This window comes from Muscardinus avellanarius, assembly GCF_963383645.1.
Source record: "Muscardinus avellanarius genome assembly, chromosome: 7".
Classification (NCBI taxonomy): Eukaryota; Metazoa; Chordata; class Mammalia; order Rodentia; family Gliridae; genus Muscardinus; species Muscardinus avellanarius.
Genome location: NC_137793.1, coordinates 78,796,075 through 78,820,027, shown reverse-complemented (window position 1 = coordinate 78,820,027; position 23,953 = coordinate 78,796,075). Strand labels below are relative to the sequence as shown.

General features: G+C 42.5%; 2 protein-coding genes across 5 annotated transcripts; both read right to left on the bottom strand.

The window, feature by feature from the left end:
* Positions 1–534: 534 nt before the first annotated feature.
* On the bottom strand, positions 535–17,758 carry NEK2 (NIMA related kinase 2; the record flags this gene model as incomplete). 4 transcript variants are annotated; one of them, XM_080698430.1, is made up of 8 exons in its annotated part: positions 535–784; positions 5,396–5,552; positions 7,775–7,994; positions 9,492–9,618; positions 11,119–11,201; positions 16,001–16,241; positions 16,502–16,719; positions 17,663–17,758. In XM_080698430.1, the coding sequence occupies 8 exons, from the start codon at positions 17,756–17,758 to the stop codon at positions 535–537; spliced, it is 1,392 nt and encodes a 463-aa protein (XP_080554556.1). The 4 variants fall into 4 exon arrangements, with proteins under 4 accessions (XP_080554556.1, XP_080554557.1, XP_080554558.1 ...); XM_080698431.1 differs by having other exon boundaries at positions 535–761; positions 5,427–5,552; XM_080698432.1 differs by having other exon boundaries at positions 535–737; positions 5,427–5,552.
* Positions 17,759–21,859: 4,101 nt separating this feature from the next.
* On the bottom strand, positions 21,860–23,752 carry LOC308265112 (eukaryotic translation initiation factor 1-like; the record flags this gene model as incomplete). The annotated part of the gene is made up of 3 exons (XM_080698714.1): positions 21,860–22,208; positions 23,329–23,345; positions 23,588–23,752. The coding sequence occupies 3 exons, from the start codon at positions 23,750–23,752 to the stop codon at positions 21,860–21,862; spliced, it is 531 nt and encodes a 176-aa protein (XP_080554840.1).
* Positions 23,753–23,953: the final 201 nt, after the last annotated feature.

Below are 23,953 nucleotides of genomic sequence, written 5' to 3'. Positions count from 1 at the left end.
AGTGATGAACTCCCAAAGGTAATATATTCTTACTATGATGGAATATTTATAAACAAGATGTTTTGATATTAGTAACAATTTATATACAATCTGGCTAAGTTTACGAACATTTAAAACCACAGACTTGAAATTTAAAACTAGACATGACATTTGCAAGCACCCCGCTCAGTCACTTAAAATGTCTCAGTAAGTTCTATTCCTGAGTAAAGATTTTTTTTCCTAACATTATTTTTTCTTCTAGGATCCTCAACATCACATTTCATATTCTTAGGAGTAATCACACACAGGATTAAAAGCCCAACCAACCAAGAAAGTTATCATGCTTTCTACGAAGCGTTCTTAAAAAAGATGAAAGATGTGGGCATCTTGTATAATTGTTGCTAAATAACAGCAAAAGTAATTCCAAAATATCATGCTTACTGTACAAAGGCATGGCTCATGGAACCAAGTATATTAAGCTACACCAGTTGAATATCAATCTTTAAAGGGTGGCACTACTGAATACTGCACACAGCTCTGTCTCCCTCTGCTAAGCTAGCGCATGCCCAGGATCTGTCTGCTTTTCAGCTGGTAATTTTTTTCTATATCTGACAGAGCTTGCGCCCGCAGCTGGGCATCATGAAGCCTCTTCTTCAGATCCTTGCACTTGGACTTGGAGGTGAGATGACTCTCCGAATTCTCACTTCTCATGACGTTCTCTTTACTTTCCCCACTGAAATGAACTTTCTTCTTAATTACTGAGGATTGAAAATCAAGAAGTTCTTTAGAAAGAAAAAGAAAAAGGGTTTTGAGTTATTTGCATGGGAGTTCAACTCCTACATATATATCATACTTATCAAAAACAATTTACTCTTTCGGTTCACATTTGAAATCTAGATACCTTTCTGATTTCCTCTGGGAAAGGAGGTTAGAGGTGTGGAGCTGGCAGAAACCAATCTGCCTTCTAATCCACGGAAAAAAATAATCCTGGAATATATGCCAAGCATCAAGGAATACGTTTTACTTATTTACCTGTTTATTAATTTTGCAGTGTTGGCGTAAAGCCAGGGCTACTATGTGCCAGGCAGGTGTGCTGCCTCTGAGCTAAACCAACAGTCCATTCTCGTATCAATCACGTTCTTTTAGGGCTAAATGCACTGGGGAAAATGAACACTAGATGCACATTATTTACCCTTTTTTTTTTTTTTTTGCAGTACTGGGTATGGAACCCAGGGGCATTTTACCTCTGAGCTACACCCCCAGCCCTTTTTTTAATCCTTTATTTTGAAACAGGGTCTCACTGAGTTGCAAAGGGCCTCACTAAGTAGCTGAGGGTGTCTGCAAACTGCGATCCTCCTGTCTCAGCCTCCCAAAGTACTGGGATTACTGGCGTGCGCCACCACGCCCGGCTCCTTGTAGGTTTATTTAAAGCAAGCGAACGCTAGGCGTGGTGGCGCACGCTTGTAATCCCCGCGCTTGGGAGGCAGAGACAGCAGGATCGCGCAGGTTCGAAGCCAGGCGTGCTGGCTTAAGAGACCCTGTTTCCAAATAAAAATATAAAAAAATAGGTCTGGGAGTATAGCCCAGAGGTAGAAAGGCTTCCAGGAACCTCAGTACCACCCACGAAAAAAAATAAAATCAAGCAAGTGAACTTTTGTGTGTGTGGAAGGAGCAGTGCTGAGCATTAAACCCAAAGCCTCCTGCATGCTAGACAGGCACTGTACCACTGAGCTCCATCTCCAGCCTTTTTGAAATTGTATTTTGACATGGGATCTCACTAAGTTGCCCAGACTCACCTGGAATTGCAATCCTCAGCTCCTGAGTAGCTGGGATTACCTTTCATCACCACAAATACCTACACATGTACAAACCAACATTATCTTACCAATGGCATTGGTTTTATTTTAGTGGTACTGGGGGTAGGACCCGGGAGCTTTTCTACCTCAGGGCTATACTCCCAGACCTGTTTTATATTTTATTTGGAAACAGGGTCTTTACACTAAGTTGCTGAGAGCCTCATTAAGTAGCAGAGGCTGGCTTTGAACCTGTGCGATCCTCCTGTCTCAGCCTTCCAACCACTGGGATAATAAGCATGTGCCACCACGCCCAGCTCGGCATAGGTTTTATAAGAAATTAAAATGTTTAGAAAAAGATTAACATTTCATTCAATAGAAAAAAAAGAATGGAGGATTCATTAAACAGGAAAATGACCACTTTAAGCTGGGCACAGTGGCACATGTGTGTAATCCCAGTACTTTAGAGGCAGAGAGAGGAGGATCACATGTTTGAAGCCAGCCTCAGCAATTTAGTGAGACCTTCAACAATTTAGCAAGTCAAAAAAATAAAAAGGCCTGGAGGGCTACCTTGGAAGGAGAATGCCTCTGGGTTCAACTCCTAGTATATATAGATATACTAGTATATCTATATCTATATCTATATATAGAAGACAAAACACAAAACACTTTAGCTGTGTGTGGTGGTACAGGCTTGTAATCTCAATACTTGGGAGGTTGAAACAGAAGGATGGCAAGGTTCACCACCAGCCTCATCAACTTAGTGAGGCCCTCTGCAACTTAGTAAGATCATGTTTCAAAATAAAAACTACTGCCGGGCGTGGTGGCTCACACTTGTAATCCCCGCGCTTGGGAGGCAGAGACAGGAGGATCGCGCAGGTTTGAAGCCAGCCGCGCGCGCTGGCTTAGGAGACCCTGTTTCCAAATTTAAAAAAAAAGTAAAAATTTAGGTCTGGGAGTGTAGCCCGGAGGTAGAAGGGCTTCCAGGAACCCCAGTACCACCAGTAACACCAAAATAAAAAACTACTAAGGGGCATGGTAGTGCATTCTTGTAATCCCAGTATTTGGGAAGCGGAGACAGGAAGATTGCAGGTTTGCAGCTAGCCTCAGATACTTCATGAAACCCTGTTTATTTTCAAAATAAAGAAGAAAAACGGGGGTTGTGGGTGTGGTTTGGAGGTTCAATCCCCAGTACCACACACACACCAAAAAAATTGCCAGGATAGTGGCGCATGCTTCTAATCCTAGCATTTGAGAGGTTGAGACAGGAGGATCATGGTTCATGGACAGCCTCAGGACCTTAATGAGGTCCTTTGCAACTCAGTGAGACCCCGTCTCAAAAAAAAAAAAAAAGGACAGAGGGTATAACTCAAGAAGTAGAATGCCTCTGGGTTCCATCTCCAGTATCTCTAAATAAATAAATTAATTAATTAATTAAACAATAGAGCTGGGAGTATAGCTTGGAGGAAGAATGTCCCTGAGTTCAATCTGTAGCTCTTAATTAATTAATTAACTCTAATTTGATCAACCCAAAAGGGTCCTCAATAATTCCCTGGAGTTGGATGCATGAAATTTACAGATACAATTTGCTCTTTACTTCATCAGCTTAATCATGATTTAAGCCTATTTTGTTTTTATGGATGGTCATGTGGAATCAAATATGCCAAAATTTATACTATAAAAATACTGAAATGACAGTGATACTTAGGAGATTCTACTCCATAGAATCCTTGTTTCATTTAGGTCCATCACTAGAGTTTTGTTTACTTCCATCACTTACTCCCTGTGAAGTTACCGTACTCATCAAACTAGCTCGGGGAAGTTTTTTGTTTGTCCATCTACAGAATGCTGTCCCATTCACTGAACTGATCATATACACTCTCAAATTTATCAGATGGAAACAGCAGCCTTCACATATGCAATTCTACATGGAGTAAGAACTCATAAACCTTGATCAAAAATTCAGATGCTAGCCAGGTGTGGTGGCGCACGCTTGTAATCCCAGCATTCGGGAGGCTGAGACCGGAGGATTGCAGTTTGTGGCCAGCCTCGGCCACCTAGTGAGGCCCTTCGCAACTCAGTGAGACCCTGTTTCAAAATAAAGAATAAAAAACAGGGCTGGGGATGTAGCTCAGAGGTAGAATGCCCCTGGGTTCCATCCCAGTACTGCAAAAAAAAAAAAAAAAAAAAAAAAAAAAAAAAAAAAAATCAAATGCTCAATTTTTAAAACCAACAAAAAACTCTGAATTTATGTCATAAAGAAATCATGAGAAAAGACAACATTTTGCAATTGCCCAAATTAAGGGGTAGGTAAAATTAATTTTGGATTCTATGAAATGAAGAAAGCAAGTCAGAGCAGCCATTGGTATAGGCAATCAATCATCACAGGGCACAGTGGAGGGTCGATACCCGCAACAGCAGCGCTGTTAGCAAGCTGACTGCCTTTACTCCAGACTGAGCAAAAGACACACACAGCATGTGCAGGTGCCACTCACGTTCCATCAAATGCACGTGTCAACTTGACAAGGTCTTGGGGAAGATGGAAGGTGATATCCTATTCTGCAGTTGGTTTAGCACATCCTGTGTGTGGGGGAAGATGTGATAGGGTTGAACCCAGGAGTGCTCTATTATTGAGCTACATCCCCAGCCCTTTTTAATTTTTTGAGATAGGGTCTTGCCAAATTGTCCAGGCTACTGGCCTTCAACCTGCAATCCCCTCCTGCTTCAGCCTCCCAAGTAGCCGGGATTACAGGTATATGCTATAGCACCTGGCTTATCACGTGTGTGTGTGTGTGTGTGTGTGTGTGTGTGTGTGTGTGTGTGTGTGTGCGCGCGCGCGTGCACGCGCGCGCACGTGTGGGCATTACTAGGGATCGAACCCATGAGCATTCTATCTGTGAGCTACACTCCCAGCCCTATTTTTTATTTTTATTTTGAAACAGGGTCTCACTAGATTGATGAGAAAAAATGTTTGAAATCAACTACTTGTTAAGGCTGCCCTCGAACCTGTGACCCTTCTGTCTCAGCCTCCCAAGTACTGGGAATACAAGCCTGCACCACCATACCCAGCATTATCACATCTTTTATGAAGGATGAAGTATGACAGTATTAAAAGTGTTAGGATTTTTGCTTGAAAATATAGTTTTAACACACCAAAAGAAAAAATTTGAAATGTACAGTGGTTTTGAAAATGCCCTCATTTAAAAAAAATTAAATACAGCTGGGAGTAATGGTGCATGCTTGTAATCCCAGTACTTGGTAGGCTGAGACAGGAGGATTGCAGGTTCACCAACAGCCTCAGTGAGGCCCTCCGCAACTTAGTGAGACCCTGTTTCAAAATAAAAAATAGGGCTGGGGGTCCCAGTACTGCAAAACAAGCAAACAAACAAACAAATACTAAACATGTAATTTGATAAGATAAAATAAAATTGAAGATGCAGTCATGACTCATTGCCTCAGGTTTATGAACCCAAAAAATAAATTATTGCTATGATAGAATTTTATTTCCATTGAAGGTCATATAGTGGAAGATTTAAATTTATCTTAAATTCTAAGACTTTGTAGAAGAGTTACCAAAGCTGCTCTGAGGGCAACACTGATGTGCAGTTCTTCATTTGCAGCACTAACCTCTGTGCACCGAGTAGATTCTCATACCTGGGTTACTTGCCAGAGACAGGAACTTCTGTTCCTTTAGCAAGGTATAATTCTTCAGCAGACTTTCTGCTCTAGCCAGTTTGTCCTCTGCTAGTCTCTCTCGAACACAAAGTTCACGTTCCTTTTCTTTAAAATGAGAATGGAAAAAGAAAATAAAAATGAGGCATTTTGGCTAGAAAACAATTTACATTTAGTAATCTTATCACTTTTTCTTATCCCTCAAACTGGATGCCTGACCACAGATGAGTAATGTTTTGTGAAAAGTTTCTTATAGCCGGGTGTGGTGGCGCACGCTTGTAATCCCCGCGCTTGGGAGGCAGAGACAGGAGGATCGCGCAGGTTCGAAGCCAGCCGCGCGCGCTGGCTTAGGAGACCCTGTTTCCAAATAAAAATGTAAAGATAGGTCTGGGAGTGTAGCCCAGAGGTAGAAAGGCTTCAGTACCACCAAAAAAAAAAAAAAAAAGTTTCTTATATCCTGGTAAACTGGATTGCGCTAGATTGTAATGTCTTTGTACGTTGTACGGTATCTTATGTTTTCTTACAAGGATCTGAAGTACGAATACAAAGTTAACTTTCACTTGGTCACATTATGTGGGAGTAACTCCTTTGGGAACACAAAAACAAAAGCCACCTCTGCTCTCCATGAGAAACAGGAAACCGCCAAGTTTTAGGGCATCACTGAACTCAGAGCACAACATCTCCTTCTGGTTCAATGGTGGCACTGAAATGGAAGGAGAAACGCTCCACAAGACTCAGTTCTTTGGATTGTAACAGAGGCCACAATTTATTAGTGGCCCCAAATTAACAGTGATCCTATTTCAGTACTGGGAATTAAGCCCATTCTACCTCTGTGCTATACTCCCAGCCTTTTTAAAATTTGTTTAAAAACAAGGTGTCACTTTGTTGCTGAGGCTGTCCTCAAATCTGCGATCCTCCTGTCTTAGTTTCCCAAATACTGGGATTAAGGTGTGTGCCACCATGCCTGTCTAGATTTTTTTTTAGACGGGAAAGTCAAGAGAAGGTTTCCAGGTAAGCATATCTGGAAACATACAATAAGCATATCTCACAGCATTATACAACATTCTTTATTATTATGAAGTAAAACATTAATGAATGAATGCTTTATAAGCACATTTGAAGAGAAAAACATTTAAAGTCTGCATTGGGCATTAAGGCCACAGAAGCACATCAGGGGTGTCACAGGTGGTAGGAGACACATATGGCTCCATCTCTGCCTCTGAATGTTAAAACAAAAAGCCTTACTGCTGTTGCTACCTTGTGTAATCCAAAAACCTTGACACAACTCTCATCTTAGTGGAGTAGACAGACTTAACATCAAAACACAATTCCATTAAATCCATTAATGCTCATCAAGTCAATGCTAAAAATCATCAGAGTAGCCAGGTGTGGTGGCGCACGCTTGTAATCCCCGCGCTTGGGAGACCGAGACAGGAGGATCGTATAGGTTCGAAGCCAGCCTCAGCTACTTAGTGAGGCTCTCAGCAACTTAGTGAGACCCTGTTTCCAAATAAAATATAAAATGGGTCTGGGAGTATAGCCCAGAAGTAGAAAGCCTCTGGGTTCCACCCCCAGTACCACCAAAAAAATAAAAAAAGATGGGAAAAATAATCAGAGTATTATTCTGCATGAATTGCCTAAACATATTCGGTTGGTCCTACGTACGGCTGCACTTTAGAGCTGAAAGTGGGCTGGAGCCTTTTTCAGAAGGTGTTTTGTGTGTGTGTGTGTGGGTGTGGGTCTTGGGATGAAACCCAGAGGCATTTGACCTCTGAGCTACACCCCCTGCCCTGTTTTTTATTCTTTATTTTGAAACGGTCTCACTAAGTTACGGAGTGCCTCACTAAGTAGCTGAGGCTGTCCGTGAACCGCGATCCTCCGGTCTCAGCCTCCCGAATGCTGGGATTACAAGCGTGCGCCACCACGCCTGGCTTCCAGAAGGTTTTTATGTTAGAAGGCGATCCATTCTAAGAATTTCCTTTATAATGGGAAAAACTTGAGGATGTTTATATTAAAGATGGGAGAAAAACAAGTAACAATATAATAAAGCATAATGGCTATTGTGTTAGGGCCGACACAGTAAATGCTCTGAAATACCTAGACTGGCAACTAACTGCAAAGAAAGAAGTCAGTGCAACGTGAAGGTGCCAGCAAGCTTGATTATTTAGTCTACAAAACTTGTTTTGGTTTCTCAAGTGTTTAAAAGAAGGTAAGACCTTCTTCTGTAGGACCTACACATATAAACTATGCTGTTCAAACAAATATGTATACACATCAGAATGACCCACCCACGGTGCTACTGGAGTCCTGCCCACCCCGCACAGACTTACGCTCCAGTCTTTCTTCTCTGGCTTTGAGGGCTCGCTCTCGCTCCTGCAACTGTATTTCCTTTAGTTTCAGCTCACTCAATACAGGAGTAGTAGACTCCTGCAACTTCTCCGGCTCTAATCGTCGGCCTCTCCTCTCGAGATTTCTCTTTTGTTCTTCTGCAACCAAGTCTGCTATCAAAGGGTTCTCAAGAATTTCTTCAACAGAAGGTCGATGGTAATCCTGGGGAAAAACACTCAGTGTCACAGTCAGATTGCATAGCAAAATATTCATCTTACAAAAGCAGTTAAATTAAAAGAGAATGTTAGCCAGTACTTGGGAGGCAGAAACAGGACTGTAGGTTCAAGGCCAGCCTCGCAACTTAGTGAAACTCCTTCAAAATAACAAAAGGGTTGAGAATATAGCTTAAAAGCAGAATTCTGGGTTCAATCCCCAGCACCAAAATAAATAAATAAAATAATTACCAAGGTAAAGAAAAGGACTCCTTTAAGGGTAGGTCCTAAATATGTGGAAAATAAGTTCACTAATCATGAGGTTCTGGGTCCCTGAAAGGACAAATTTTAACTTATCTTTATTCCACCCACCCACCCACTCACCTTCCTACCTACATTCCTTCCTTCCTCCCTCCCCCTCTCTTCTCTCTTCTCTCTCTTTCACTCTCTCCTTTCTCTTTTTTGTGGTACTGGGGATTTAACCCAGGGGCATTCTACTTGAGTTATACCCCAGCCCTATTTTTTACTCCTTATTTGAAATAGGGTCTCACTAAGTTACAGAGGGCCTCACTAAGTAGCTAAGGCTGGCATTGAACTTGCACCACAACACCCACCCTTTTTTTTTTTTTTTTTTTTTGCAGGTTTGGAGATGGAACTCAGGGGTATTCAACCTCCAAGCTACACCCCCTGCCCTATTTTTTATTTTGAAACTGGATCTCACTAAGTTGCAGAGGGCCTCACTAAGTAGTAGCTGAGGCTGTCCGCGAACCACATCTCAGCCTCCAGAATGCTGGGATTACAAGCATGCACCCCCATGCCCGGCAACACCCAGCTTTTTATCGCACCTTTCCAAGGCTCAGTCCCTAAAGTCCCCTGGCACTCCTGCCGTGGGGGCTGCTGTAGGCCAAGTATGTCCTTGCATCTCTCTCTAACCCACGCTTGGCAGCCTCCCTCTCACTAACATTCCACCCTGCCACCTCCCCAGTGCCTTCTTTACAATTCTGCAACATTTCCTTCCACTCCTGCCTCAGCCTAATCCCAGAACATCTCCTTCCCCATCCCAAAGCCAGCAGTCTGCCATGCTTCTATGACCTCTTCAAGGGATTTCCCCCTCTACTTGTTGACTCCCCCTGCCCCCCACCTCTCTGTCAGAGCTAGAGGCCAGGTAATGAAGGCTTATTTCTGGCCCTCCCCTGACCACCTGCCGCTCTGAGGTAGGCAGGGGCACTGGGAACTGAGGATCTGGATCCCATCTGCAATCTTTCCTTGCTACCCACCATCTGTTAGCATGCCAGTGAGTGGGAGGGAAAGAAAGCACAGAAGGTAGGTCGCAAGGATGTGCAATTTGCCAGATTTACATGTTTTCACTTGTGTTAACAAAGTATAATTAGCTAAGGAAATATACTGAATGTTTCTTTAGTTTCCATTGCTGTATGAGAGAGGCTAAATACTCCAGAAATTTAACTGAGAAATAGAAACAGACCATATAAAATCTTAATGTCTTTACCTTTAAATTTAACATCCTTGTAATAATGTCATTTAATTCATCAGAGTAACGGTATGGAATTCGCCTGAATTTGCCTTCTCTGATCTTTCCAGCTAGTTCTTTTTGGCTGAAAGCAGTAAATGGAGGCCTAGAATAATAAAAAGAAAAAAATTTTAATAAAAATATATAACAGGAACTGAATCAAAAGCACTACTTAAGAGCCAAATGCCTGCAATTCCAGCTACTCAGGAGACTGAGGCAGGAGGATCCCAAGTTTAAGGCTAGCCTAGACAACTTAGTGAGACCCCATCTCAAAATAAAAATAAAAGGGCCAGGGATATAGCTTGGTGGCAAAATGCCCCTGGGTTTAATTCCTAATGCCAAAACAAAATGAAAAAAACTCAAAATCCTCAAAAGCACAAATGAAATATCAATTTGTATTTATTTATTTATTGTGGTGATGGGAACGGTGCCCAGGAGCATTCTCTCAGCTACACCCCCACTCCTATTTCATTTTTATTTTCAAACAGGGTCTCCCTAGGTTGATGAGAGTCTCACTACTTGTTGAGGCCATCCTCCAATAACCTGTGATCCTCCTGTCTCAGCCTCCCAAGTACTGGGATTATAGGTGTGTGCCACATGCCCAGATCCAATTTGTATTTATATTTTCACTCTGAGGATTTTTTCCCCTATGCTAAGTTTAATAGTGTCTTGGCAAGACTGACATTTAAAGTAGACTGAGTCTTGCAGTGGGGGCTGCCCTATGCTTTGCAGGATATTTGGCAGCACCCCTGACCTCCACCCACTAGATGCAAGTAGCACTCTCTTCTTGTAACAACCAAAAATATCTCTAGAGAGGCAAATATCCCATGGAGAGCAAAACTGCAAATCCCAGAGGGTCTAGAACTACTATTGGCCAGAATAACTTAGAAGGGAGGGAAAAAATGGTGGCAGGGTTGGAACTTTCCTGTTCTCCAGTAAGATAAGTATCGGTCTAACAGGGAAGCATCTTAACCAGTCACACCCTTCAACAAGTCAGCACCCAGCCTCATAGATAACATTTTTTTTTTTTTTTTTTTTTTTTTTGCAATACTGGGGTTTGAACCCAGGGACATTCTACCCAAGCTATAACCCAGCACTTTTTTTTTTTTGGTGGTACTGGGATTCCTGGAAACCCTTCTCCAGGCTACACTCCCAGACCTATTTTATATTTTTATTTGGAAACAGCGTCTCTTAAGCCAGTGAGGCTGGCATTGAACCAGCGCAATCCTCCTGTCTCCGCCTCCCAAGCACGGGGATTACAAGTGTGCACCACCACGCCCGGCTATTTTTTTATTCTTTATTTTGAAACAGGGTCTCACTGAATTGCAAAGAGCCTCACTAAGTAGCTGAGGCTGGCTGTGAACCATGATCCTCCTGTCTCAGCCTCCCAAATGCTGGGATTACAAGCGTGCGCCACCATGCCGAGCTCATAGGTAACATTCTTAATTTGTAATTTTTTTTGTAATCTGTCCACTTATGTAATTTTTAAAATTTTATAATTCTTTTGGACTATGCTTTCATTAGCATAGATGCTCAAAAAACAGAACCCGTGAAAAGTGAAAACAGCATAACCCTTAAACTAGGAATCTGACTTTATCATACTCACATTAATGCACACAATTCATACAACAAACAGCCCAGGGACCATATATCTGATTTCTCATTGTAGGACATTCGATTCATTTGTTCCTAGAAGGGGAAACACAGTAAACAAGAAGGAGTTGAGTTGATAACTTAGAAAACTTAGAAAAATTATACCTGAGAGAAAAATGGAAACTCCAAGTTTGGTAAAGATTAATTTATAAGACATTAACAAAAGATGAGAGCTGGATATGGTGGCACATGCTAGGAATCCCAGTACTTGGGAAGCTGAGACAGAAGATCACAGATTTGCAACCAGCCTCAGCTACTTAGTGACGCCATCCACAACTTAGTGAGACCCTGCTTCAAAATAAAGAAAAACAAAAATAATAAGGCTGGGGGATAGACTGGGTAGAAAGCCCCTGGGTTCAATCCCTAGTACTGAAAAAAAAAAAAAAAAAGATAGCTTATACTTTATCCTCAATTTATAATGAAAGAAATAGGGATGTGGCTCAGTGTAGAGCACTTGCCTAGCATGAATGAGACCCCAGGTTTGAGCTCTAGCACTGAAAAAAAAAAATTATAATGGAAAAAGGGCAGCTGGGTGCGGTGGCACAGGCCTATAATCACAGCACTTGGGAGGCTGAGAAAAGAGGATTGCAGGTTCACAGCCAGCCTCAGCAATTTAAATGAGGTCCTCCACAACTTAATGAGACTCTGTTTTAAATAAGAATAAAAGCTGGCATGGTGGCACACACTTGTAATCCCAGCGCTTGGGAGGCTGAGACAGGAGGATTGCACAGGTTCGAAGCCAGCCTCAGCTACTTAGTGAGGCTCTCAGCAACTTAGTGAGACCCTGTTTCCAAATAAAGTATAAAATAGGTCTGGGAGTAGAGCCTGGAGGTAGAAAAGCCCCTGGGTTCCACCCCCAGTACCACACACACACACACACACACACACACAAACACACACACACAAAAGAATAAAGTAGGACTGAGGGTGTAGCTCAGAGATAGAATGCCCCATGGTTCAATCTCTAATACCACAGAAATTTTTTTTTTAATGCAAAACAGGCAATGATCTTATCCCAGGATACTTTGTCACATATAATTAATTCCCTTGCTTTCCATTCACAAGTGAAAATGCTTTCTGTAGGACACACATTGACAATTCAAAGGTAAATTTGAGAGTTCTATCCTTAAGGCATTCATAATCTAGAAATCATTTTATTTCATTTATTTATTTAGTGTGGAACTAGGGATGTGTACTATCACACCCACTTGCCTGGCTGACTGGCTTCCCTCCTTCATTTTTTGGTCCTTTTTTAAATTTTGTTTTGTTTTGTTTTTGTGGTACTAGGGACTTTCTACCCTACCAGCCACTTGCCTGGCCCTTTCTTCATTTTTTAGTACTGGGGATTAAACTCAAGGGCATTCCACCTCTGAACTACACCCCAGCCTTATCTTTTATTTGGAAGCAAGGCCTTACTACGTTGTGGAGGCCTAAGTTGCTGAGGTTGGCCGTGAACTTGTGATCCTCCTGTCTCAGCCTCCCAAGTAGTAACATTACAAACATGCACCACCATGCCCAGCTGGTTATTTAGAGACAAGGTTTTGCTATATTACTCAAAATGGTCTCAAACTACGCCATGCCTCACCCTTTCAAGTAGCTGCAACTACAGGCAAGTAACACCAAGCCTGAGTAGAAATTCCATTTTAAAAGAACTAGAGAAAATTTCAGAATAATCAAAATATATTATCGAGCCCACATTTAAGTGGATACAGACATAAATAGCTAACTGAATTATTCATTTGTTTTTTTCTTAGTCCACTGTATAATCCACAGCAGTAACTGGTATTCTTATTACCTGCTCTGCCATTCTTCCACACCTACATTAACAAGTCTACCACAGCGCTGACTCTCAACAGAGGAACCAGAGGCAAGTACCAAAATCTCCAAAAGGATGGCAGCAGGCGTACCTGACACCTCTCCCTAACAATCAACGCTTAGGGAGCTCAACTGATCTAATTACAAGAGCAGGAGGGAAAAGGAACAAAAGAGTTGCACAGGCTTTAGATTTTCCAAGAACCACTTCTGGGTAATTCTCCTTTATGTAAAGACTTTCTGTTTGGAATTTGATACAGTGATAAAACCTCACCATTCTGGTGGTGTCTAATCTTAGTCAAAAACAAAATCATAAATTTGTAGGCTCTTTTTTTCTTGGCAGTACCAGAGGTTGAGTCCAGAGGCATTCTACCACTGAGCTACACCCCTAGTCCTATTTTCATTCTTTATTTTGAAAAAAGGGTCTCAGTAAGTTGCAGGGTGCCTCACTAAGTAACTGAGGCTGGCTGAGAACCTGTGATCCTCCTGCCTCAGCCTCCCAACTACTGGAACTACAAGTGTGCGCCATCACACCTGGCTAAATTTGCAGTTTTATACTACAATCAGATCTGTTAGCATGATTTGAAAAGATTTAGAAAATCCCAGAAATATTTGTAAACTACTAAAGAAATATTTTTTCATCCCTATCGTCTCTTATTTCATATATTAATACAGTCCTTATTGCCTCAAGCTTTTTCAAAGCCAACAGACAACATCTAAAGGCAGCCACAAACTGTCATACACTTTGTTCCAGCATTTCATTTTATGATCTACACTTTTACAAGGAAATATTCAAAAAGGAAGAAAGAGTGCCAGGTACAGTGGTACATGCCTGTAATCCTAGTACTTAGGAGGATGGCAAGTTCAAAGCCAGCCTCAGAACCTTAGACTCTCAGCAATCTAGCGAAACCCTGCTTCAATATGAAAAATAAGCCAGGCATGGTGGCGCACGCTTGTAATCCCCGCGCTAGGGAGGCAGAGACAAGGAGGATTGCGCAGGTTCGAAGCCAGCCGCGCTGGCTTGGGAGATGGAAACAAAACATCCAGCAAGAGCAGTAGAGGCATGAATAAGGGGGCAGACTCTCTTTAGTGCATTTTAAGAAATGGCAACAAAAAAGGAACATACTCAAAGTGTTAACATGTAAAAACATGTTATCTGAAGGGAGAGAGCTTCCTTAGCCTATATCTCCAAGCACAAGAATCCATCTAAAAATAGTCAATTAAAATGCAGTGCCCAGCAGGGCATGGTGGTGTGTCCTTGTAATCCCAATACTTGGGAGGCCGAGACAAAAGGATCATAGTTTGAGGCCAGCCTCAGCCAACTGAGACCCCCTACAACTTAGTGAGACTCTATTTCAAAATAAAAAAATAAAATAGGTAGGGCTGAGGGTGTAGCTCAGAGGCAGAATGCCCCTGGGTTCTATCCCCAGACCACAAAATAAATAAGAAATGCATGAGCTGGGTGTGGTGGTGCACAATTGTAATCCCCATGCTTGGGAGGGTGAGACAGGAGAACTGCACAGGTTCAAAGCCAACCTCAGCTACTTAGGCTCTCAACAACTTAGTGAGACCGTTTCCAAATAAAATATAAAATAGGTCTGGGAGTATAGCCCAGAGGTAGAAAGCCTCTGGGTTCCACCCCCAGTACCACAAAAAAAAAAAAAAAAAGAAAAAGAAAAAAAGAAAGAAATCCATGTCCAAGGACCTTCCCAGAGATTCAAATTCACTGGGTTTGAACTTGGGACCCAGGACTATGCTTTTTTAACATTCCAAGTGAGTCTGAGGTTGCTGTGCCCAGGACCTACACTTTGGGAAACATTGCTGCTCTTGAGGGCAGAGAGAAAACCCATTTCCTCTTTATAATTCCAGAATTTAACACATGGTTGTTATTTAATAAAAGCTTAAGCTGTACTGCTGATACAGAATTTAAGTTAGGTGAATTTAATAATTTAAGGGTTAAGGGTATATATGGAAAAATATAAACTTGAAATATGAAACAGTATTATTGACTCTTTTTTTTTGCAGGTCTGGGGATGGAACCCAGGGGTATTTGACCTTCAAGCTACACCCCTGCCCTATTTTTTTATTCTTTATTTTGAAACAGGGTCTCACTAAGTTACAGAGGGCCTAAGTAACTGAGGCTGTCCGCAAACCATGATTCTCCAGTTTCAACCTCCCGAATGCTGGGATTTACAAGCGTGCGCCACCATGCCCGGCCCTATTATTAACTCTTGTTGATCAGATTTACTATAAACAAACCAACAAAAAAAACCCTAAATTACCTTGTATTTGAATGCTTAACAAAAAGATGTTAAGAAGCATTTATTTGTTTGTTGATTTATTTATTTTGGTACTGGAGATTGAACCAGAGGCATTCTACCTCTGAACTATACCCCCAACCCTTTTATTTTTGAAACAAGGTCTCTCTAGGTTGCTGAGGGTCTTCGCTACACTGCTGAGTCTGTCCTTGAACCTGTGATCCTCCTGTCTCAGCCTCCCAAACACTGGGCTTATAGGCAGAGCCACCACGCCTGGCTAAAAAGAATTTAAATTCTGAAATACTGCCTGGCACCTTTAATTCTAGTACTTGAGAGGCTGAGATAGGAGGACTGCAGATTTGAGGACAACCTCAGCAAATACTAAGATTCTCATCAACTTAGCGAGACCTTGTTTCAAAATAAAAATAAAGCCAGGTGTAGTGGCGCATGCTTGTAATTCCAACATTTAGGAGACTGAGACAGGAGGATCAAGGTTCGTGGACAGCCTGAGCTACTATTTAGTGAGGTCCTTTGCAACTCAGTGAGACCCTGTTTTAAAATAAAGAATAAAAAATTAGGCTGGGGGTATAGCTTGGAGGCAGAATGCCCCTGGGTTCCATCCCCAGTACTGAAAAAAAAAAAAAAAAAAAGTAAATAAATAAAAATAAAATAGAACTGGGGGTGTAGATCAGAGGTAAAATGCCCCCAGGTTCAATCCCCAGTACTCTCCACATACACACACACAAATAATTCTAAAATACTTACAGGAGACATATAATAAGGTGTGCCAACAAATGTTTTTGCAAAACTTGTATCATGGTTTAATATTCTGGCTAGCCCAAAGTCTCCAAGTTTGACATTTTGTTTGCCATCCAGAAAAACATTGGCTGGTTTCAGATCCCGATGCAGCACCGTCAGACCGCCATCACTTCGCCTGTGACATTCCTTCAGGGCCAGAGTCAACTGAGTCATCACTCGAAGAACAAACTCTTCATCTAAGTATTGCCTAAAACCAAAGCAGTTGTACAGCATATAACTTCAGAGTAAGAGCATGACAAATATGGAATAAAGTGAATTATCTGGTTTTTAAAGTGAATAAGCAGGAAAATAAGTTACTAATATGACATATGGGTGTTGATTGGCTGGCAACCTTGTGTTGTGGGCCCATCAAATACAAGAACACTCTTCCACGTTACTAAGTATTTTGTCCCTGATCCTAACACAAGATGCTTAAGAACAACAGACCCCTTTTCAGCTTACATTTACCTTTCCTTGGTTCCTTTTGTAATTACACTAGCCAGGTCCCCTCCTTCGCAATATTCCATTACAATATACAGGGTGGTGTTGGTTCGGTCAATAATTCGATCGTAATATCGGACGATGTTTGGATGTTTCAGTTCACGAAGCAAATTCACTTCAGAAACGAGCATCTGTTTCTCCGTTTCTGTCATAGAGCCATAGTCAAGTTCTTTCCATACTAATATCTGAAATAAAATTTCCAAGGTTGAACTTACTTTCAAAAATAAAGAATGAAAATTTAAAAATTTACCTTTTACAATATATCCTACAATACAAGGCCATGATCATGTAAGTTAGTTAAATAAGCTTATGGAGTCCTGAGTTAATTGCCATATTCTCCCTCTAATTTTTTTTTCTTTCTATTTTTGCAGTACGGGGGATGGAACCCAGAGGCAATCGACCTCCGAGCTACACCTCCAGCCCTTTTTTATTCTTTATTTTGAAACAGAGTCTCATTGAGTTGCAAAGGGCCTATGTGAACTGCAATCCTCCTGTCTCAGCCTCCCAAATGCTGAGATTATAAGCGTGTGCCACCATGCCCAGCTCTTAAGCAGTAAACAATACTACGGGGGCAGGGGTCGAGGAAGATGATAACACTTTAGGAATTCCCAATCTCCTCTCTCAATTGCTTAATAGGAAATTGGTACAAAGGGTAGTTTGGTCAAAGCCAAGGAAGAGGTGGTCAAAGTCCCTATTACAACCGGTTGTGTTTGCCCAGGATGAGAGGCTGAAGATACCTCCAGCGGCGGCCAGGCAGCTTCCTCTCCAGTACTTCTGTACCGGCTCTATTACGTACACCACACTGGGAGAGAGGAGTCCCATCATCCCCAAAATCAGTATTTTAAGTGAGTTCTGACTGCAGATAGAAAGCTCAGAGTCTGGTGGTCCGGCCCTCTTCTGGAGTCTGAAAGGGCTATTCTTATCTAAAGAACTCAGGAGTGAACTGGAGTGAACGCGGAAGGGAGGGAGGAAATCGGAAATGAAGATGACTATGTCAAAGAAAAATCATAGTCTCCCATCTCTTGAGCGATCCAGGGTCTCCTCCGAGTCGTCCGGCACCCGCACCCTCAGCCCGGCCGGGTCCCCTCGGGCTGCGTGGCCCGCTCGGGGCTGGGGCCCCGCGCCCACCTTGCCGTCGCTCTTCCTGCGGATCTTCTGGCAGCGGCCATAGGAGCCGGCGCCGATGGTGTACAGCACCTCGTAGTCCTCCACCCGGGACGGCATGGCCGGGCGCCTCCGGATCCGCGCTGCCCCCCGCACTTCACGCCGCAGCCGCAGAGCTGTAGCCTCGGCCCCCGCGGAGCCCGACACGGCACCGACCCGCCGCCGCCGCCGCCGCTGTGTTTAACCGTCGCACGCCCCGGCCTCGCGAGCTATTGGCAGACGCCGCGGCCACTTCGCCGCTCTGATTGGCTGAGAGCATCACAACACCCTAGGCATCCTGGGAAAAGTGTGTCGCTAGGCGACCGCGTCGGCGTCAGTGTGAGCTCTGCCTTCAGCCTCTAGGAGAAGAGGGCGGAGCTAAGCATAAGGGTGGGCGGGGGAAAGGAGGCGACTGCGTGCTGGTCTGGAAGGTTCTGTTTCAGGCAGCTGTATCCTAGGTAGCTAGGGTCCAGGGACCTCTCCTCAGATTCCTTTGCACACCGCCTTCTGACGCCTTACACTACCTACTCTCATCTGCACAACACCTTCATCTATCTGGTTCCGGAACCCGGAACATATGCGGAACCACGCTGAGTACTAGTGAAAACCACAGTCCCTCTCCAGAGCATGCGCCGATGTGCTTTCTATGCTATCCGGACTGCACTAAGCACTTTGCACGTACTGTCTATTCGTCAACACAAACCTGTAAAAAAGGAATTCGTGTTATTATTATTTCCCATGAGGAAATGGAAACACAGAAAGATTAAATCATTTGCTTTAGGTCCAACAACCAAGAACAGAATTGGTGCAAAAAATAGTGGATATTCATAATAATGATTTAAAGATTCCACATACCTATAGGGTACAATCATCATAGACTATATCTGAACATTAAATTGAGAGGCTGGTTTGACCTACAAAGGAGATGTACAAAAAAACCTTATGGTAAAATGTAGAAGTCCCTGATGTTTTAGAATATCCAGGAGGATAAGATGGATTTAAGGCAGAAAAAGTCAAATTGTATCCATTTTTACTTTTTTTTTTGGGGGGGGGGTCTGGGGATTGAACCCAGAGGTATTCTATCTCCAAGCTCTCCTCCCCCGCCCCCGCACCATTCCTATTTTATTTTTTATTTGGAAACAGGGTCTCCCCAGGTTGATGCGAGTCTCACGTCTTGCTGAGACTGTCCATGAACCTCTGATCCTTGGAGGTAGAATGCCCCGGGTTCCATCCCCAGTACACACACACACACACACACACACACACACACACACACACACACACCAGTTTCTTGAAAGAAATCTCCAGTCTCAGCCGCCCAAGTACAGGGATTTCAAGCGTGTGCCAGCATGCCCAGCTAAATTTTACCTTTAAGACTTCTACACAAGCCGGTTGCCATGGTGTATGCCTGTAACCCCAGTATTTGGTTAGCTGGGACAGAATAACAGGTTGGAAGCCAGCCTAGGCAATTTAGACCCTTTTTCAAAGTAAAAAATAAAATAAAATAAAATAAAATAAAATAAAATGGGGCTGGTGGTGTAGATCAGAGGTAGAATGCCACTGGGTTCAATCCCCAGTAATACACACACACACACACACACACACACACACACACACACACACTTCTACCAAAAAAAAATTTATTAGAAAAGGCTACCAAATAATTGATCTGGAAAGCCGGGTGTGGTGGCTCACCCTTGTAATCCCAGCATTCGGGAGGCAGATACCGGAGGAGGATCGTGCTTTCCTGACAGCCTCAGTTACTTAGCAAGGCCCTTTGCAACTCAGTGAGACACTGTTTCAAAAAAAAAAGGGTGTTGCTCAGAGGTAGGATGCCCCTAGGTTCCATCCTCAGTACCTGAAAAAAAAAATTAATCTGGAGTACCCAGCATGTAATTAATTGACAATTCATTAAACACAGCCTCTTTGGGGCCATTTTTATCTGGAAGAGAAGACCTAGAAAATTATATCCAGGGCTTGTTGGAGGAATCTGTGCATAACTAAGAAGCTAATAACTTGGTAATGCCTAAATAGGTCAATTTTTCTTAAATGTCTGTTCAACATGGGATTGAAATAAACCTGATGTTCTATTAATGAAAATTATAAATCACTTTATGTTAAAAAAAAAAAAGAATTTACTACATGCACTTAACATAATTGGGAATACCAGACAACAGAGCTCTTAAATTAACTTTCAGGAGCACTGTCTTACCTCAAAGGAAAAGGACCAACTTACATTTCTTTTGTGTGTAGGGGGGTACTGGGGATTGAGCTTAGGGACATTCTACCTCTGAGCTATACCCCCAGCCCTACTTTATTTTTGTTTTGAAACAGGGTCTTGTTAGTTTGATGAGAGTCTCACTACTTACTGATCTTGAACCCATGATCCTCCTGTCTTTTGTACTGGAATTACAATCATGTGTCACCACACTGGGCTCAATTTAGATGTCAAAAGTGATGTTAGGAGTTACAAGTGTCTGAGCCCCATAATATATAATTTTAGTGCTTTTGACAGATTTTATTCATGGAGCTCTTTGGCTAGCCTGTCCCAAACCCAGTCTTACACCTTCTCTCTGGCCACTCTTCTGCTCTTACTCTTTACCCCAAACCCAGCATGCCCTCTCAGCTCCTCACCACCACCACATCACCACCTCTGCATCTGTTATTTCATTTGCATAGAGTTTATTTGTCCCCACTTCCTTCCTATCCACTCCCCACCCCAATCATATCTGCCCAGAAGCCATGTCAAGATTCAATTCCAACTTTGTTACTTGTACTCAGAGAAGCCTTTGTAGTGTATGTGAACTGTCAATTCCTCTACCTACAGTGTTCACAGACCACTTTTTACATAAACCAACATTTTATTTTTTGTTTTTCATGATAAATTTATTTATTTTTAATTTTTTTTGGTGCACTGTGGAGTACATCTTAGTGGAGTACAAGATGGTAGAGGCATACATGCACACATCACCCAATTAGTCCTTACCCAATTCCCGTCGTTTCCTCCTGCCTCCCTTCTTCTCATGTTCGGCTTAATGATTGACTTTGAAATGTTTGTTAATGTACATCATGTACATTAGGGAATTTCCCTCTTCCCCCTCCCATCCCCTCAGTTAGGTCACTTTATTTGCTCATCTGTAGAATCTCCTTCTTCATCTAGAGTTCCTCCTATGACCCATTTTCTCCCTAGCTTCCACATATTAGGGAAAGTATCTGATTTCTTATTTTTTGTGACTGACTAATCTCATTTTAGCATAATGTTCTCCAGTTCAATCCCTTTCCCTATAAGTGACGTAATTGTGTTTTTCTTTATGGCTGAGTAAAATTCAATTGTGTACATATCCCATAGTTGTGTAATCCATTTATCTGTTGATGGACATCTTGGCTGGTTCCATAGTCTGGCAATGGTGAATTGTGCAGCTATGGACATAGATACACATGCATTAGTTTAGTAGTTTGGTTTATACTCTTTTGGGTAGATACCCAGAAGTGCTATTGCTAGATCATATGGTAAGTTCATTCCCATTCTTCTGAGGATCCTTCATACAGTTTTCCAAAGTGGTTGCACTAATTTGCAATCCCACCAACAATGTAGTAGAGTTCCCACTTCTCCACATCCACACCAGCATTTGTTGTGGTGGGTTTTTTTTTTTTGTTGTTGTTGTTTTGTTTTTTTGTTTTTTGTTTTTTGGCAGGTCTTGGGATAGAACCCAGGGGCATTCTACCTCTTTGCTACACCCACTGCCCTATTTTTTATTCTTTATTTTGAAACAGGTTCTTACTAAGTTGAAGAGGGCCTCACTAAGTAGCTGAGGCTATCTGTGAACCATGATCCTCCAGTCTCAGCCTCCGAATGTTAGGATTACAAGCGTGCACCACCAGGCCCGGCTCGTTGTTTCTGTTTTGAATGATTGCCATTCTAGTTGAAGTTAGGTAAATCTCAGGATAGTTTTGATTTGCATCTCTCTGGTTGCTAATGATGTTGAGCATTTTTTCTTTTTTCTTTTTTTGGCTCTTTTCAGTTTATTGCATGGAGGAGTTACACTAGTCCAAGTTAAAAGCAAACCCCAAATGGTTACATTATACAAGCTGTGAGGTTTTTAAACTTGTGACAAGGGACAGAAGGGAAATTGTATTCATTGCAAGGAAATCCTCACTTAAGTTTCAGTGAGCCACAAGCACTTAAAACCCACGAACCTTCAGCTGATCGTCCTTAGGCAGTCCAGTCTCTACCAGGAACTGGCATGTGTTCTTGCGCTGGTCGCCCTGTAGCTGAATTACTTCTCCATATTCTGGATGCTCAAGTACAGTACCATTGTAGGCAAATTTCTTCTTAAACGCCTTCACTAGTTTCTTTTTATTGTAATCATCAGCGGTCCCTTGGACAGTAGTAAGAGTCTTCCTGCCGTTTCTCTGTTGAATTCTTATATGGATATAATCCTCAGTCCCAGCAGGAAGCAGGTCATCACCCTTACTTGCATCAGCAAAGGGGTCGAAAGAGTGGAGGTTCTGGATAGCGGACAGGAGAAGGCTGGCGGGAGAAGGCGGGCGGGGGTGGGGGTGGGGTGGGGGACGAAGCGTCAGGAAGCGTGGGGGCTCCAAGGGGAGGCTGCTGAGTCCTCGGCGGCGGCTCAGTGACTGGGGATGTTGAGCATTTTTTCATACATTTATTGGCCATTTGAATTACTTCTTTTGTGAAGTGTCTATTTAGTTCTCTTGACCATTTTTTATTGGGCTATTTGTTTTCTTAGTACTGAGTTTCTTGAGTTTTCTGTATAGTCTAAATATTAGTCCTTTATCAAAGGAATAGATGGCAAAAATCTCCCATTCTTTTGGCTCTCGGATGAGGTTCTTGATAGTTTCCTTTGCTGTACAGAAGCTCTTCAGTTTCATGCAATCCCACATATTGATCCACCTTTTAGTTTGTTGTGCCCTTGGAGTCTTGTTGAGAATGTTTTTACCTGTGCCTATGTGTAGCAGTGTTGGACCTATGCTCTCTTCAAGGAGCCTCAAGGTCTCTGGTCTAATTTCCAAGTCTTTGATTCATCTTGAATTGACTCTTGTGCAGGGTAAGAAAGTGGGGTTTATTTCCATTTTTCTGCATGTGGTTAAGCCGTTTTACCAATACCATTTATTGAGGAGGCTGTCTTTTTCCCAGTGGATGTTTTTGGCCCCTTTGTCAAAAATCAATTAGCTGTAAGTGTGCGGATTTGTTTCTAAGTCTTCTGTTCCGTTCCATTGGTCTATGTATCTGTTTTTGTGCTAGTACCATGCTGTTTTTATTACTATGTCTTTGTAGTATAGTTTAAAGTCAGGTATTGTGATTCCTCCTGTATGGTTCTTATTGCTGAGAACTACTTTGGCTATTCTGGGTTTTTTGTTGTTCCAAATGAGTTTAAGGACTGATTTTTCTATGTCTGTAAGGAAGCCTTGGTAATTTAATGGGTATTGCACAAAAGTGTCTGTAGATCACTTTTGGAAGCATGGCCATTTTTATGATATTTATTCTGCCTATCCATGAACATGGAAGATCTTTTTATCTTCTCAGGTCTTCTTTGATTTCTTTTTATAGTGTTGGCAATGAGATGCTTGGTGGCATAGAATGTATTGTTTGGGTTAGTGACAGCCTGTCGCCTTGCTGGAATGCCAACAAGTCGCTCACCATCTGCTGTAAAGGTCACAACAGAGAGGGTTATTCCGGTACCGTAAGCATTCTCCAGCACCTTTGCTTGTTTACCCTCCATCACTGCCACAGGAAGTTTGTAGTACTCAAATCAATACCAACAACTGCATCCTTGATTGCTTCTGATACATAGTCTTTCCTTGAAACAAACCTAAAAGCCTCATGGCTAAGGTCAGTCCAGAAATCCTGGTGGCAGGCGGCCGTGGGGCCCCGGAAAGCTGCAGCACCTGTGAGGCGGCAGCTGTGGCTTGGCTGGCACTTATCATGGTGGCTCGGGTGTCCGGGAGCCGTACAGCGCAGTGGTGGAAGCGCTTCTGAAATTCTCCAACCCCATGGGGGGGGGACTCCATAAACCAGCACTCTAACTTGTTCTTTATCCTTATCTGTTTCATAGTGGTGAAACCCCAACCTTCATGTATTCAGTTTAAGTCTAGGAATAGAGGAGGCATGCAGTAAAGCTTTGTTAAATGAAAAATCTGAGAAAGCTACACTTCAATAAGTATGCAAGGATTCAAACTGAGTTCTCAGCTATTTAGTTTTCAAATGGCAACATCTCTGTGGCCTCCACTAAATATCTGAGAAGAAGCCATGCC